Source organism: Carcharhinus amblyrhynchos, chromosome 17, assembly GCF_965287045.1.
Source record: "Carcharhinus amblyrhynchos chromosome 17, sCarAmb.v2.hapA, whole genome shotgun sequence".
NCBI classification, from domain to species: Eukaryota; Metazoa; Chordata; class Chondrichthyes; order Carcharhiniformes; family Carcharhinidae; genus Carcharhinus; species Carcharhinus amblyrhynchos.
Window position 1 is genome coordinate 37,454,413 of NC_137340.1, and position 17,935 is coordinate 37,472,347.

General features: G+C 41.3%; 1 protein-coding gene across 2 annotated transcripts in view; it reads left to right on the top strand.

Moving 5' to 3' along the window:
• Positions 1 to 17,935, top strand: part of atrnl1b (attractin-like 1b) — an 883,775-nt gene that overhangs the window by 824,846 nt on the left and 40,994 nt on the right. For both annotated transcript variants that reach the window (XM_080205830.1, XM_080205831.1), the window contains one exon: positions 8,262 to 8,376. In XM_080205830.1, coding sequence (XP_080061956.1) covers positions 8,262 to 8,376 — 115 coding nt within the window. The remainder of the gene's footprint in view (positions 1 to 8,261; positions 8,377 to 17,935) is intronic.

A 17,935-nucleotide genomic window follows, 5' to 3' on the forward strand; every position in this document is an offset into this window, starting at 1 on the left:
CACATACAACAGCCACAGACACAAACCACACTGCATCATCTCCAAACCCCCAAATCTATTCCCACAGTCAGACACTCACATTCCCCCCCATACATGCACACACCCACAACCCCCTACATTCACAGGCTCCCAATCCTCCATGCACACCCATTCACACATACATACACATCCATTGCATGTGCAGACACACCCATCCATACACATGTGCACACATGCTCATGCGTACACCCAGATCCAACATGCTTATGCATACCGACAACCAATTCACACGTGCACGCACATCCATGTATACATATACCCATATAAACTCAAGAATCCTTCTCCACATGCACACACCCACCATTGTATTTACATTCATGCACAAATCACAGCCACATCCACTAATCCATACTAATACATCAGGAACAAAGTCCTGACAGCACTCTGGTGTATTTGGACTGCAGTGGTTGGAGAAGGTGGCTTATCATCACCCCCTCAAGGGCAATTTGAGATGGGCAACAAATGCTGGCCTTTCCAGTGATGCCCTATCCATGTCAAAGCAATCAAATCCACATTCATGTGCCCTTGTGTACTTATCAACATCCACATTCTGAGACTTATAGCTACAATTTATTCTAAAAAAAAACCTTCTCGGCTGTGGAATTTCTTTAAAAGGGATTTTATTGCTTCTTAGAAAATTTATCCTGTTAGGGATTTTTGAGGAGCGTTAGAGTTTTCTCAGGTTTATAAAAACAGTAAATATCAATGTCTTCTCCAAGTCATGTATATTGTTCCAATTAGATGACATATTATCCTGATTTAAATCTCAGTATCTTTATTATTTTTGAAATAACCATTTTTCTGTGAGTTTTCAAAACTATGGATTCCATGTCATCCTTGGTGTGCCCTTCTTACTTCCCAATTTATTTGAACAATTAATAGTTCATTTTTCTAATCCTTTTCCATCCATGATGGCTTCTTGCACCATTAGACTTAGTTTGTCAACATTGTCATTCTACTTCATATTATAAATAATGTAACGTTGTCAATGTTTCCAAATATCAGAACCATTTCTATTATTTTCCAACTGGTTTAGTGCCATAATACAAGTACAATGTGTAGAGTAAAGGGTTAACATCTCAAAAACCTGATACTGATGTACCAAAGAGTCTGATCTGGTGGGAAGCACATGTATTATCCTGAGATGTATATAAATCTGTAAATAAACAAGTATAGTTTTTAATAGCATTTATAATAGCATTCTTAAGGTAATGTATCAACCTCAGAGAAACCCCATCTAGATTCCAAACTCAAGAGAAAACTCAGTGAAACCTGAAAATTATCTTAGTGACCAGCATGAATTGTTCTGATTCAAAAATGATAATTATGTATACAATAAAAATATTTCAGTAGAGTGGGGAATATTTCATCTAGCATCCTGGGTGGCAGAGAAAAACTGCATTATTCCAGAGATTTAGCCACATCAGCATCCATTCCCTGAACTAGGATGGTTTCTGTGTGGCTATGAATGCTGAGTAAAGAACTCCCCATTTCAGAAAAGCAGGATCTCAAATCCAATCGCTGACACACACCGACTTAAGCATGTCCCATGTTTTAAATTGTACAAGGTCTGTGTGCATTGAACACACACCATGGTTCATAATTTGAGAGTCTATGGTTTCAGAGTGCCTCTTGCAGTATTCCCTATAAGCTTTGTGGCCACGTAGCAATCCAAAGTTTTCTGAATAGGTTGGCCCCTTGAAATTAAAGCATGTGCCTGATGTGTAGTAAAATTTGAAGCAGTCCGAAGAAAAATTGCCTTTTGCATTTTTGACCATGTATGGGATTTTCACAGTAACTTCACCGCAGTGTTAATGCAAGCCTGCTTGTGACACTAATAAATAAATTTAAAACTTAAACTTATTTGTGTCTCAGAATGTATCATTATTTGAGAGAGTCCTATGTACAGGTTTTACTGCTATTTTACTTTCTTAAATATCAAACAATTAATGTAAGGGGAAGGAACCAAAACACACATTGTATTGTATTATAGTTCTATAAGGAACAATTAAACTCCACCTGGAACATGAAGAAAACAGATAAATTGACCTTTCAGATATAAATCACTAAACAAACCACTTCTGTTCTCATTTTCAGATTTTCAAAGTTACATTATTTTTCTTCATTGCTTTCTGAAATATTGTATTATAGTTTGGACGTGTAATCATTAAAAAGGGATATTAATACTCATGGGAGAGTAGAAAGGTACAAAGCAACTACATTATGAGAAATGGTTATGTTCACCTTGTACTCTTTGGGTTAGGAAAGACACTGAGGTGACACACTTGAAGTAACAAGGGGAATGACAAAGATAAGCTTGATAGGTTGTTCACTGCAATAAGGAATCAAGTTACAGGAGGCACTAGTTAATTAGGGAAGTTATAAGTAAAAAGGAAAGTGAAACACCTTTTATTTTACACTGTGGAACATGCCACTAGACAAGGCCATTGTATTGAATATATATGTTCTAGAAGTAACAAGGTTAATTTCTGGAGAGATGTAGTGAGAAGGTAGGCATTTAAGGTTTATATCGGATCAAAGACATGGCTAATTGGGTTTAATCATCATTTCCTGTCATTGGTCCAACCATCTTCAGCTCCTTCTTTCCATAATAAAGTCAGAAGTGAGAATGTTTGCTGATGAGTGCACAATGTTCAGCGCCATTTGCAACTTCTCAGATACTGAAGTGTAGAAATGTAGCAAGACCTGGACAATATGAAGGTCTGGACTGACAAGTAGCAGGTAACATTCGCGACACAAAAGTGACAATGACCATCACCATCAAGAGATAGTCTAACCATTGCCCTTTAACACTCAATGGCATTACAATTCCTGAAGTCTCCACTATCAAGATCATGGGGTCACCATTGACCAGAGTGAACTAGACTAGCCATATAAATACTGTGGTTACAAGAGCAGGTCAAGACTAAGAATCCTGTGGCGTGTAACCCACTTTCTCATTCCCCAAAACCTGTCCTCAAGACACCAGTCAAGGAATCATGCTCAGTCAAGAGCGTGATGGAATATTGTCCATTTGCCACGATGAGTGTAGCTCCGACAATACTCAAGAGGCTCAACACTACTCAGGACAAAACAGCCAATTTGATCAGTCCCCTATCCACCACCTTAAACATTCACTCCAATGTAGCTCCAATAGCACTCAAAGACAAATCAGCCCACTTGATTGCTGTCCCTTCCACAAACATTCACACCCCCCACCAGCAACACATAGTGCTAGCAGTGTGTAATATTTACAAATGCACTGCAGAATTCACCAAGGCTCCTTAACTGCATCTTCCAAACTCATTACCACTACCATCTAGAAGGACAAGGGCAGCAGACACATGGGAACACCACATCCTAGAGGTTTCCCACCAAGTTATTCATCATCCTGACTTGGAAATATATTGCTGTTCCTTCACTGTCACTAGGTCAAAATCCTGGAATTCTCTCCCTAACAGCACTGTGGACGTACCTTCACTACATGGATTGCAGCAGTTCAAGAAGACAAGCTCACCACTAACTTCTCAGGGACAGTTAGAGATGGGCAACAAATGCTGGCCTAGCCAGTGCTGCCACACTTGTGAAATGAATTTTAAAAGGTAAGTTATGTCAGGGCTCAAATCCCTCATTTTCCTTGGAGTGTTCTTGCCAACTTAAATCAGTATGCAGTTGAAAGGGCAGAAAATGAACAGACCCTGAATACACTAACATAAACACAAACATGGAGACTTATTGTTAATCAATAATTATGAATGATTATTATCAATTATTATGACCTTCCAGTTTACATTGGCCATCACTGGAGCGTTGCAGCAGTGGGCGCCATTCACACCCCAAGTTGTCTTACGCCCATAACATCTCTGTCAATCATTACATTTCTATCCCTCTTCAGCTTTATGGGAGGGTCAAATAGACTTGAAACTTAACTTTGTTTTCCTCTCCACAGATGCTACCAGAGCTGCTGAGTTTATTTAGCATTTTCTGTTTTCATTTTATGTAGTATTTAAATGGTGATTGATGAGAAATGTTGATGTACAAAGGAACCTGAGTGCTTATACACCAGTCATTGAAAGCAAACATACAGGTACAGCAAATAGTTTAGAGTGTAATTGGTGTACTTGCCTTCATTGCAAGAGGATTTAAGTACAGGTGCAAACAAATCTTACTGCATCTATATATTGCCTTGGTGAGACCACATCTTAAGTATTATGTGCAGTTTTGGTCTCCTTACCTAAGTAAAGATATACTTGCCATTGAAGGAGTGCAGCAAACATTGAGCAGACTGATTACTGAGATGCAGGATTGGCATGTGAGATTGGGTTGAGTAGACCTGTATTTTTTACTGAAGCTTAGAGGAATATAGGGGGATCTCATTGAAATGTATAAAAAATTGACGGGACCAGCAAACTGGATGCAGGGATGCTGTTCCCTGGACTGGAGGTTGAGAACAAGGGGGTCATGGTATCAGAATACAGAGTAGGCCATTTAGAACTGAGATGGGGAAAAATCTCTTCACGGAGAGGGTGGTGAACTTATGAATTTCTCTACCACAGCTAGAGAAAGTTGTGGAGGCCAAGTCATTGAATATACTTAAGAAAGAAATGGATAGTTTTCTAGACATTAAAGGATCAATGAGTATGGAGAGAACACAAGAGTATGAGATTAAGATAGAGAATCAACCATGATCACATTGAATGGGAGAGCGGGCTTAATGAACCAAATGGCCTACTCCTTCTACTTTCTATGTTTCTGTCTAAATTCCAGTTGTTCTTCTGTATGTCTTTGGAATTCTAAATAGTGAGCATTTTGAAGTGTTGGTATAATAGGCACTATATATAAATCAGACAAATTGACCACCATCACTATAATGAATTTCATTTGTATGGTACTTTGCATCAGTTAAGGCTTTGACAAAGACATGTAAAAGGACAGGTAATATTGAGGAAGCAGGGGAGTGCAGAAGGAATTGGACAGGTTAGGAGAGTGGCAAAGAAGTGGCAGATGGAATACAATGTTGAAAAGTGTGAGGTTATGCACTTTGGAAGAAGGAATGGAGGCATAGACTATTTTCTAAATAGTGAAATGCTTAGGAAATCAGAAACTCAGAAGGACTTGGGAGTCCTTGTTCAAGATTCTCTTAAGTTTAATGTGCAGGTTCAGTTGGCAGTAAGGAAGGCAAGGGCTAGAATACAAAAGCAGGGATGTACTTCTGAGGCTGTATAAGATTCTGGTCAGATCCCATTTGGAGAATTGTGAGCAATTTTGGGCCTCATACCTAAGGAAGGATGTGCTGGCCTTGGAAAGGGTCCAGAGGAGATTCCCAAGAATGATCCCTGGAATGAAGAGCTTGTTGTTTGAGGACTCTGGGTCTGTACTCGTTGAAATTTAGAAGGATGAGAAGGGATTTTATTGAAACTTACAGGATACTGCGAGGCCTGGATAGAGTGGATGTGGAGAGGATGTTTCCACTAGTAGAAAAAACTAGAACCAGAGGGCTGAACCTTAGACTAAATGGACAATCTTTTAAAACAGAGATGAGGAGGAATTTTTTCAGCCAGAGAATGGTGAATCTGTGGAACTCTATGCTGCAGAAGGCTGTGGAGGCCAAGTCATTGAGTGTCTTTAAGATAGCGATAGATAGGTTTTTAATTAATAAGGGGATCAGGGTTTTTGGGGAAAAGGCCGAAGAATGGGAATGAGAAAAATATCAGCCCTGATTGAATGGCGGAGCAGACTCAATGGGCCAAGTGGCCTACTTCTTCTCCTATGTCTTGTGATCTTATAGACATCATTTTGCGATTTTGGAAGAGAATCTATTCTGCCAGTGATGGATAAATGAACCAATTCATTTAAACTTGAAAATATACCTGAGTGTGATGGTCACCTCTGACCCAAATCTTTTGATTCACTTTGCATCTGAGCATTTCTTAAACATAAGAACGTAAGAAATAGGAGCAGGAGTAGGCCATCTAGCCCTTCGAGCCTGCCCCGCCATTCAATAAGATCATGGCTGATCTGTCACGGCTCAGTTCCACATTCCCGCCCTCTCCCCATAACCCTTAATCCCCTCTCTTATCAAAAACCCATCAACCCACGTCTTAAAAATATTTAGCGAGGTAGCCTCCACCACTTCAACGGGCAGAGAATTCCAGAGATTCACCACCATTTGAGTGAAGAAGTTCTTCCTCAACTCCGTTCTAAACCGCCCCCCCTTTATCGTGAGGCTGTGCCCCCTAGTCCTACTGTCCTTTCTGAGCGGGAAGAGTCTTTCCACCTCTATCCTATCCATCCCATTCATCATCTTATATGTCTCAATGAGATCTCCCCTCATTCTTCTAAACTCTAACGAGTACAAGCCTAGTTTATTCAGCCTCTCCTCATAGCTCAACCCCCTCAACTCCAGCATCGTCCTAGTAAACCTCCTCTGCACTCCCTCCAAGGCCAAAATATCCTTGCGTAAGTACGGCGCCCAAAACTGCACACAGTACTCCAGCTGCGGCCTCACCAATGCCCTATACAGCTGCAGCAAGACCTCCCTACTTTTATATTCAATCCCCCTCGCTATGAAGGTCAGCATCCCATTAGCCTTCCTGACCACCTGCTGCACCTGCAGGCTGGGTTTTTGCGACTCATGCACAAGGACCCCGAGGTCCCTCTGCACCGTCGCCTGCTGCAGTTTTTCGCCACGTAAGTAATAATCCTTCCTACCATTATTCCTACCAAAGTGGACCACCTCGCACTTGCCAACACTAAATTCCATTTGCCAATTCCTGGCCCATTCGCCCAGCCTACCTAGATCCTTCTGTAGACTCTCCACACCCTCCGCGCAATTTGCCGTTCCACCAATCTTGGTGTCATCAGCAAATTTTGACACCACACACTGGGTTCCCTCCTCCAGATCATCTATATAAATGGTAAATAGCTGAGGCCCCAGCACCGACCCCTGGGGCACTCCACTAGTCACCATCCGCCAATCCGAATAACACCCATTGACCCCCACTCTCTGCCTCCTATTTGACAACCAATCCTCTATCCATGCTAACACCCTACCCCCAACTCCATGTCCCCTGACCTTCTGCAATAACCTCTTGTGAGGTACCTTGTCGAACGCCTTCTGAAAATCAAGAAAGACCACATCCACTGGCTCTCCTCTATCCACCGCCCTAGACACATCCTCATAGAACTCCAGTAAATTTGTCAGACACGACTTCCCCTTAATGAAACCGTGCTGCGTCTGCTCTATCAAGCAATTCCCCTCAAGATGCCTCGCTATTTCCTCCTTGATGACGGATTCTAACATTTTACCTACAACAGACGTTAAACTAACCGGCCTATAATTCCCTGCCTTTTGCCTGGCACCCTTCTTAAACAACAGTGTAAAATTAGCCGTTTTCCAATCTTCTGGCACTTCCCCGGAATCCAGCGACGTTTGGAAAATAATCACCAAGGCATCCACTATCACCTCCGCCATTTCTTTCAGAACCCTTGGATGCATTCCATACGGTCCTGGGGACTTGTCCACAATCAGTCCCTCCAGTCTGTCGAGCACCGCCTCTCTAGTAACAATAATGTCATTGAGACCCTCCAGTCCTACCACCTTTCCATCTCTAACACCTGGCAAATTATTCACGTCCTCCTCCGTGAAGACCGAAACAAAAAAGTTATTCAAGACCTCAGCCATATCCCCATCCCCTACCACTAAGTCCCCCTTCTCATCCTCTAAGGGTCCAACGTTCACCCTAGCCAGCCTCTTCCTTTTTATATATTTATAAAAACTCTTGCTATCCTTTTTTATATTAAACAGATCAGCTTAACATCCATTGAAAGTTATGACTAAGAGTATCATTGCTATCTCATGAAAATTTTTTGAACTGGCATGATGTTTTTGCATTTATGTTTTTGTCAGGTCATTAAATTTATTTCAACTGGTTTCCACCTCAGCTTTTGCATGACTTGTGTGAAATCTTGAATTGCACTGAAGCTTTTTTTGTACGTGTCTTTCATTTGCTTGGGCATCGAACTGTAATTAAATAAACTAAGTTTAGTTCTTGTGTGGTTCCATTTAAGCTGCAAGCTTTGATTAACATTATGGCCAGCATGGTATTATAAATTGGCGTGCTGTGATAATAGGAAGAAACTATGTAGTGTACTACTGTAGTTACTAGGCAATCTTTGTTCTGGCAGCTCTGGTTTTATATATAGTGTTCCATATTTTGCAGGGAGCCCCCAAACCTATTGCCGTGGAGCCTTGCTCAGGAAATAAAGCCGCAGTTTTGACAGTTTTTATATGTCTACCACGAGGTTCGACAGGCACCCCTCCTCCTGGTCAAACAGGTGAGACGAGTTTTTTCATTTGACGTTTTAAATCCTTAAAAACATTGAGTATGGTTTTCTTAAGATTTAACCAGCAAAGGAATTTACATGGCATTACATTGGCTCTACAGCACAGAATCAAGCCATTCTGCCCAACCAATCCATGCTGCCCCACATTAGCTTCCTCCCATCTTTCCCCATATAAATCTATCATCTATCATTTCCTTTTGCCTCATTTGCTTGTCTATCTCCCCTCTCAATGTGTTGGTATTGTTTGCTTAAACCATTCTTTGTGCTAGTAAATTCTACATTCTAAGCACTCTTTGTGTCAAGAGGTTTCTTCTAAATTTGCTATTGGATTTCTAGATGAATATCTTATCCTGATAGCTCCAGTTATGCACTTCCACAGTGACCACGTTCTCTGTGTGCACTCTATCAAAACCTTCCATAATTTTAAAGACTTCTATTAGGTCACTTCTCAGTCTTTTTTCAGAACAAAAGAGACCCAACCTGATCATCTAATTTTCTAATATTTGTACCCATGAATTTTTGATATTATCCTTGTAAACTTTCCCTGTACCCTCTTCAGTGTCTCTGGTATCTATTTTGTTATTATCCTTACAATTATGAGGTTAATAAGATTGTCATGTTTTGGGCCTGTGTCTTTAGTTTATGGTATGTTCGGAAGTCTGCCTGACCCCAAGCATGGGTGCTTTGATTGTTAGAGATGAATTGGCTATTTAGGAGCCTCAGTAGGCCCATGGATGGGCAGGCCTACTGACAGATCCACTGCTCTTTGTAGAATTTCATACAGGTCAGAGCAGGCAAGGGGGTGGTGGAAAGGCCACGCATGAGCCCTTCTTCCCACCCTGCCCACTTTCAAATCTATCAACAGGGGCTGTTAAACTCAGCCAATAGGCTTTCGATATCAAGGCTGTATTGAAACAAAAGGAGCTCTCATTTGTTGAGTTTTCATTTGCTTTTCTTTTGACAATTTGCTGGTTTTGTTACTGAGTGTTTAATGCAACAAGATTAAAAAATAACAATAAAAATAATACATAGGTGTACTTGTTACAGTTTTCTCATATCTGACATTCAGATGTGATCAGCAAATACAAGTTGCATTAACTACCTTATTTGTTCAAGGTGTGGAGATGCCGGCGTTGGACTGGGGTTGGCACAGTAAGAAGTCTTACTACACCAGGTTAAAGTCCAACAGGTTTAGTTTTTGATAAACGAGGGGATTAAGGGTTTTGGGGAGAGGGCGGGAATGTGGAACTGAGACACGACAGATCAGCCATGATCTTATTGAATGGCGGGGCAGGCTCGAAGGGCTGGATGGCCTACTCCTGCTCCTATTTCTTATGTTCTTATGTTCTTATTTGTTAGCACGAGCTTTCGGAGCACTGCTGTTTTATCAGGACTCACCAGATGAAGGAGCAGCGCTCCGAAAGTTCATGCGACCAAATAAACCTGTTGGACTTTAACCTGATGTCGTGAGACTTCTTATTCATTTGTTCAACTTTGCGTATGATTGTTCCTCAGTCTGTCACTCAAAAAATTGTCTGTTGCTGCTTTTTCCAGCTGGGGAGAGGATTAAGATCCTGACTTCTGAAGTGATTTGCTAATTGGCCTGTTGATAATCCAAGACACAACACCTGTTCCCCATTACCCTCCCCCTCCCCACAATCCCCTTGCGCCTCGCCCACCCCTACAACCCGACTATACTTTTGTACAAATTGAAGGAACCATTTCCAACTGTACACAAAATGAATGGGACCATCCATGCATATGGGCCTGGATTGAGAAAATTACCTCTTGTTGTATCAGTACTGAATTCCACAGAGTGATCTATCTGGCTTTGTTGCACATACCTTAAACCTGAACAAAATTATTTTGTCTTGAAACAAACTTTCAAGCATAACTCAATTGCAAAATCCTTTCCATGACGAAAAAATGAGGAGTAATTCCATGACTTAACAGTAACCGTCTTTCAGTGCATCCAGTAGCCCTACCAGCATCAATTTTGTGAGTGATCTTCCCTTATTTCAGGCTGCATGCACCTACTGCTGTCATAGCTGGAGCAAAGAAAGCTACATGTTGAGCTTGAACTTTCCTGCTAACCACGGTGAATGTTTCAAGGTGTCTGTTTCCTCTCATTGGAAATAAAAGACAAAGATATACTGTACGTGATGTGGCACTGATAAAATTTCACATATTTTGAATGCCATTCTGAAATGTCATTGATTTTATAACTTGAGATTCCATGCAATCTCTAACAATATAGAGATATTTTAAAAGAAGGGAATCCAAGGGTGTTTTAAACCAGCCAGTGAGTCAAACCAAAAATAAACCAACACCCTTGTTCTTCATTTTGACGTGTTTGCATCCTTCAGCATGAGAGAAGCATTACTCTGCATTAGAAAAAATGCCTTAATCTTGTGCGAATTCTAGCACTTCATTCAGGGGTGTGAATTGCTAGCATTGTGATTAGACAAACTGTAAAGTTTATCACAGAACTAATATTGGATTATCTTTCAGAAAGCTAAATTAAAATCAAACCACTTTTATAGATCTTACTCCAATATTCTCTTCGCAAGAAGAGGATACTCACGTGATGTTTGGAAGTTTTGTTTTGGACTTAAGGAATGATGGCTGCCGACTCTATTTGCAAGTAGGTCGGCTGCATAATAATAGTGGAATAAGAATGAGTTATGATCTTTCTGAAACGTTTCTTACAAATTGTCGTAGAAACGTCTTTATTTAACAAAGATGCACATCATTTGGTTTAGTAGTAGTCAATTTGGTATTCTGACATCCTCACATCAGAATATAATTCATACTCTTTGTTAATACACCCCTGAGTATGCAATCAATAGTGGGGTCGATATAAGGCAATGAAACATTCATCTGCATGTAATTTACTGAATTCAATGCAGCGTTTAATAAAACTATGTCATTAGATTTGACTGTCTTTAAAAAGCATCTGCAGAGAGAGAAAGAGAGTTGATTGACTGAATTTTAATTTGGGGTCCCGATCCTTCCGTCAAAAGGAAATGTGTTCAACCATATTATCACATCATCCTGAGAGTCACCAGTGATCAGAAAGTTAACTGGACTAGCCATATAAATATTGTACTAAAATTGCAGATCAGAACATAGAAATTCCCTGTTAAGTATCTCATCTCCTGACTTTTCAAAGCTGTTCATCATTTACGAGGCATACATCAGGAGTGTGATGAAATAATCTCCACTCGCCTGAGTGAGCACAAGTCCAACAACACTTGAGAAGCTTGACAGCGTCCCTGACAGGAAGCCTGCTTGACTGGCATCTGTTCACCACCTTAACAATTCAATCCCTCCACCACTGGCACACAGTGACTGCAGTGCATACCATCTACAAGGTGCCACACAGAAAATTACCAAGAGTCCTTCAACAGCACCTTCCAAACATGCAACCTTTACTGCCTAGAAGAATAAGGGCAGCAGATCTAGGGACACCATCATCTGCAAGTTTTTTTCCAAATCTCACACAGATGTGACTTGGAGATATATCACCACAGCTTCATTGGTCAAAATCTTGAAACTCACCCCTGAACAACATTGTGGATGTACCTACACCACATTGGCTACAGCGGTTCTTGAAGGCAACTCACCTTCATTTCCTCAAGGGCCTTACCAGCAATGCTCACCTTCCATAAATGAAACAAAAAAAATCGACAGCCCCACTGTCTGAGATGGGAGCTGCTGCAGTACATAGGGAATTCCTAGTTGCTAGCTACAAGTCAGGTAAATAAGAAGACCAGAAGTGTTTGGGCCCTCAGATTTAAAGTCCTCAACAGTAAGAGGCACTTGCAGCTAATTTTCAAGGCTTCCAAATAGATTGAGGTCTCTGGTTCCAATATCTATCCATCCTGCCACTGGGAGGCTAACATGACTTCATGAACTCCAAGTGCCAGGTCAGAAATCCATTTAGTATCAGAACAGTACCCATATGCCATCAGTTTGACTCCTCCATGATTGCATGGGGATAGTGCAGTGTTGTGCAGTAAGCTGTCAAAATTTCACCTCTAGTCTCACCAAAATTCAGTATTTTGGGTAAATGATTTAGAACTGGAAAAATTAGACATATTAAGCAAGTACAGAATCAGACAAAGAGGGGAGGAAAGGAAAGAACAAAAATAGGCTTGAGATAGGGAAAAAGGCAGGAGACTTTTTTTTACTCATTCATGGGATATGGGCATCGCTTGCTGGTCAGCATTTCTTGCCCATCCCTAGGTGCTCGAGAGCAGTTGAGAGTCAACCACATTACAGTGGCTCTGGAGTCACATGTAGACCAGACCGTTTAAGGACAGCAGATTTCCTTCCCTAAAGGACATTAGTGGACCAGTTGGGTTTTTGCAACAATCAACAGTGGTTTCGTGGTCATCAGCAGATTCTTAATTCCAGATGTTTTTTATTGAATTCAAATTCCACCATCTGCCATGGTGGGATTCGAACCCAGGTCCCCAGAACATTATCTAAGTTTCTGGATTAATAAATAATCTAATGATAATACCACTGGGCCATCGCTTCCCCATTAAAAGACAAAATGATAAAAATAGATAATGTTGCAAGGTAAAAGAGCTTAATAATTGGCTTTTGCCTTGCACGATCATCCCTCTCAACCCTGAACATTTTCTATTTCTGACAAAAGGTCATCAGTTGGAAGCATTGGTCAGGATTTCCCAGCTGTTCCCGCTGGCCGAATTTTCCAGTCCTGTCATGGGTTCCACAGTGGCAGGGAAACCCTGTTGAAAGTGATGGGACCAGATAATCCTGCTGCCAGCCGATGGCAGGCTGCATCCTCCGCTGCAAAACATGTCTCAGGTGTGAGAGAGCAGAAAACCCTGCCTATCAGCTCGATTTCTTACTCTGTGGATGTTGCATGACCGGCTAAGTATTTCCAGCATTTTCTGTTTTTATTTCAAATTCCCAGCATTTACAGGATTTTGCTTTATTCTGTGTAGTTTTACCTTATCAAACATAAGTTTGCACATCCTTCTCCAAATGGGCTGCATGGTGGCGCAGCGGTTAGCACTATTCCAGACACTGGGTTCAATTCCAGCCTTGGGGGACTGTCTGTATGGAGTTTGCACATTCTCCCCATCTCTGCATGGGTTTCCTCTGGGTGCTCTGGTTTCCTCCCACAGTCCAAAGATGTGCAGGATTGGCCATTGGAAATATATGGGGTTTTGGTGATGGGGGGAGGAGAGGGCCTGGATAAGATACTCTGTCAGTGAGTCAGTGCAGAATTGATGGGCTGAATGGCCTCTTCAGCACTGTAAGGATTCTATAATTCTAAATGGGTGTCTCTTGAGGAAATCTGTATTTTGTGTAGTAAGGTGCTCTAACAACTGTTGGAAGGTTTTCAACTTAGAAACACTTGTTTTACCTCCTAAAAATGAATGCTAACACACTGATCATCAGGTCACAATCTTGCATGCAATTTACCTAACAACCATTCAGGTTCAGGGCTTCTTTTAGCCACCCACCCATATGAAGTTTTTTTCTAAAAACATGTTAATTAGGGGCCTCTGTTTATTTATGAATAGAAGTGCTGTTTTCAATTCCTCTGGCATCATATTCAGCATTCTAAATCAGTTACAAATACTTCCTGCAACAGCCTAATTCTGGTGATATTTAGGCAGATCATCAACTTCTGTCAAGTAAATCATGAGTTGTTGTGTCACATTGCCAGTGATTTTCTTTTGAAATTTGGGATTTAGATTGCTGGCTCTGACAGCAATGATTTGAGTGCAAATTGATGAGTTAGCAGTGTATTTTTGGTAGAAGGCTCTGGTAAATGGCTGTTTAGTCCCAATGGTTCTGTCACTTGGATTACCTCTATGGTGGGACAAAATGGCAGAGCAGGCTTGAGCCTAGGGAGCTTCAGAGAGAAGAGACAGGTGGAGGGCCTTTTTTGGTTGTATGGATCCAAAACTTCATACCTGCTGCTCACTGAGGAATCTAGGATTCACCAGGATTTCTGTAACCAAACTCTGACATCCTGTGCAGTACCAGCTACAGGTCAACACAGGGTTGGGAATGTCTTTGCCAGTGTTGTTAAGGTCACTGTTTAGTCTTGAACTTACATGCTTTGTAATTATTTCAAGATGCAGCAGGTGACATCAGTTGATCATCTATATTTGTCAGGTGTTGAAATCCAATGGCTTTGTATCCTTCCCCACAGCCATTACAAATCCAGAAGACAGGGATATGAGCTTGAAAAACTTACAAGCTTCTCAGCAGTGTAGGACATCATAACTGTACAAATAAAACTTAGCATGCTCCAACTGGAGTCATGAATAGGAAGGGATAGCACTTAATCAACTGCTGTGTGATGACATGCGTCGTACATCAGTTCCCCACTAACTGCCAAGATGCCACTTCTAATTGCAGACGCAACAACCCTGCTCTCTCTCCAGACAATTGGGTCAGAGGTTACCTCTTATTGATGCAGAAATGAAGTTCAATTTGTGTCAACTAGAGATGTTTTGCAATATGTCCCCACTTGGACTCTAGACTGTCACAGTCTGCTGCATATGCCACAACCTGCTGTGCCATGGGGTCAACCCATCACATCAGTGAGGATGAAGAAGTGAGGATACGGCAGCTTGAGTGTCAGTAAAACGCAGAAGATGAAGTAGTGCAAAGCCTAACCATCCTGCTGATTATAAGAGATATTTGACAGCATCTATTTGAGGATTGCATCAGCTGAAGACTTTCCTACATCCGACATCAGTGTCATTTCTTCCACTGTCATGAAGGCTGTTCTCAATCCAATCTCAAGCATAAAACAGTCTGTCAAAGCATATTGCCTGGTTGTCAACTATTTATGACTTGAACTCTGATAAGCTAAATGATACTGATCAGTCCATTGCAATCCCGTTTTAAGTGCTCTTCTCCCTACTCAAGTTCTTCTACATGATGGTCCCAAGTACCTCCAACTTGGAAGGCCTAAGACTACTGCCCCTATAATAATTATAGCTCAGATGCTGAAGCTGACAACCATTGTTGTGATACTGTTTAAAGAGAGGATATGCTAATGATAAGGAGCCAGGGTATAAACTATGTGACCAGAAGATATTGTTCAGAGGAGCTTTCAGTTTAGCTAGCAGCATGTGGTATGAAGGATTTCTTTCTTTCATGGGATGTGTGCATCATTGGAAAGACCAGCATTTGTTGTTCATCCCTAATTGCCCTTGAATTGAGTGGCTTGTTGGGCAGTTTCAGAGGGAAGTTAATTATGCTCCACAATCCGTTGTGCCATGATGTTAGATAATGCAACCGTGTTGATTGTATCTGGCGTCACATGAAGGACAGATCAGATAAAAATGGCAAAAGTTCCCCAAAAGTTTTTACAACCATTGATAATTTCATGGTCACCATTACTGGAACCAAGTTTGTTTTCCAAATTTATTAACTGAATTCAAATTCCATCAGCTGTTATAGTGGGATTTAGACTCACCTTATCAGAACATTAACCTGGGCTTCTGAATTACCAATCCAGTTGCATTACTGCTATGTTACCATCTCCCCACACTATGCCATTGTCTCTCCACATGCATCCCTGTTAGCATTAGTTATTGCATCTTTACTGTAAATCTGCATGCTGAGCAATCTTTTTCCAATGAACTGGACCTACATTTAATTTACCAGTCCAGTGTGAGATTGGCATGTTTGTATTAAGCAAGGATAAAAATACAACATTAGCTGCAATCTGTGGCAACCCAGCTGTTCTTTGGCAGTCTGCTCCGGCTAGCTCAACACTTTGTTATTCACTTATGTGATTAGGTGTCACTGGCTATATAAGCATTTATTGCCCATCCCTCATTCCCTTCAGAAGTTGATGGTTAGCTGCCTTCTTGAACCGCTGCAATTCCTGAGGAGTAGGTATACCCACAGTGCTGTTAGTCAGGAAATTCCAGGATTTTAAGCCAGTGACAGTGAAGACAATATACTTCCAAGTCAGGATGGTGAGCGATTTTATCTGCTGCTCTTACCTTTCTGGTTGGTAGGGGTTGGGGGTTTGAAATCCTAGTGAGTTCCTGTTATGCATCTTGTAGATGGTACACATGACTGTTTGTCACTGGTGAAGGTTTTTGGGAGGGGTGCCAATCAAGTGGGCTGCTTTGTCCTGCATTATCAAGCTGCTTGAGTGTTGTTGAAGTTGCACTCACCCAGGCAAGTGGAGAGTATTCCATCACACTCCTGATTTGTGGACAGGCTTTGGGGGGAATCAGGAGATGAGTTACTTGATGCAGAATTCCTAGCCTTTGACCTGCTCTGTATTTAAATAGCTAGTTCAGTTTAATTTCTGGTCAACAGTAAACCCCAGGCTGTTGGGGATTCACTGATAATAATGCCATTGATGGTCAAGAGCACCATAATTATTTTCTTGAAGCGACTACTTTACAAACAGGATGGGCCTCAGTAAGATGCTCTTTCAGAGAGTTAGTGCAGAATGAATGGGCCAAATGATCTCCTTCTGCACTGTAGGGATTGTATTGTTCAATTAATTTGCAAAAATAAAAACATTGGCTTCCATACATGAACACCAGATGAGAGGGTAATGGGCCCTTTTCATGGTCTCACTGCCACTTACATGAGATGCTGCCTCAATACTCGGACTGGTCTTGGGGGAACAGACTGTTCAAGTGCTTCATGTCTTGGAAATCAGTGCTATGCTTTTCTTCAAACTTAGTAAGCTGGAGGAAAGAGTAAGGTCCAGAACCTGACTTTTATATGTGTGTCAAGGACAGATAGTACCACCGGGCCAAGAGATCCCTGGATATGCAATCCACATGCCCTATGGTAGACTGCAGCAACTTGATGCCTTGCACAAGTATTACACATAGACAGAAAGGAGGTTCCCTAATACCCTCAGATGTAGTGGGTCGAGCCCCAACAAGGACTCCAGTGAACATGACAGTTCCTTGTGCAGGGCTACTATTCACATTTTGCAGAGATACACACTGTAGGCTTGCTGGCAAAGGTTTTCATTGGTGCTGTCACACTGAAGTGGTGCAGGAATTTCAACCTAATCTAATGTGTTTTGACAAATGCCAACAACAGAAATGAAGTGTTACCGTGCTGTTTTACAAATCTCATTTGATTCTACTTAAAATAGCCCAGTGATCCTGAGATAATAGAATCCTGTCTAATGCCAACAGTGCTCTGTGCAAACACTTAAAACATGTCAGTGGGGAAAAAACAAGGGAGTTAATGCTGCTATTACCTCTGGCATAGGAAACTCCAAAATCATATTTATCATCACAGGGTTCAACATAGCCGATTATTTGAGCCAATAGCTCTTGATCACATGAGATTTGTGAACTGAACCACCCTCTTCTGGGAGTTTTGTTATATCTACAGTTTTGTTTCCTGCACATCAAGTGTGATTTATAGGGTGGAATATCATTGTTGAGGATGCATTCTTCTTGTATTGTTTGTGGATAATTAAAGAAAGTTGGTGGTTTCTGTGTAGTTGTAGCAAATTATAGATTGGCAGATCCACAGAGCTTTATAAATAGCACCT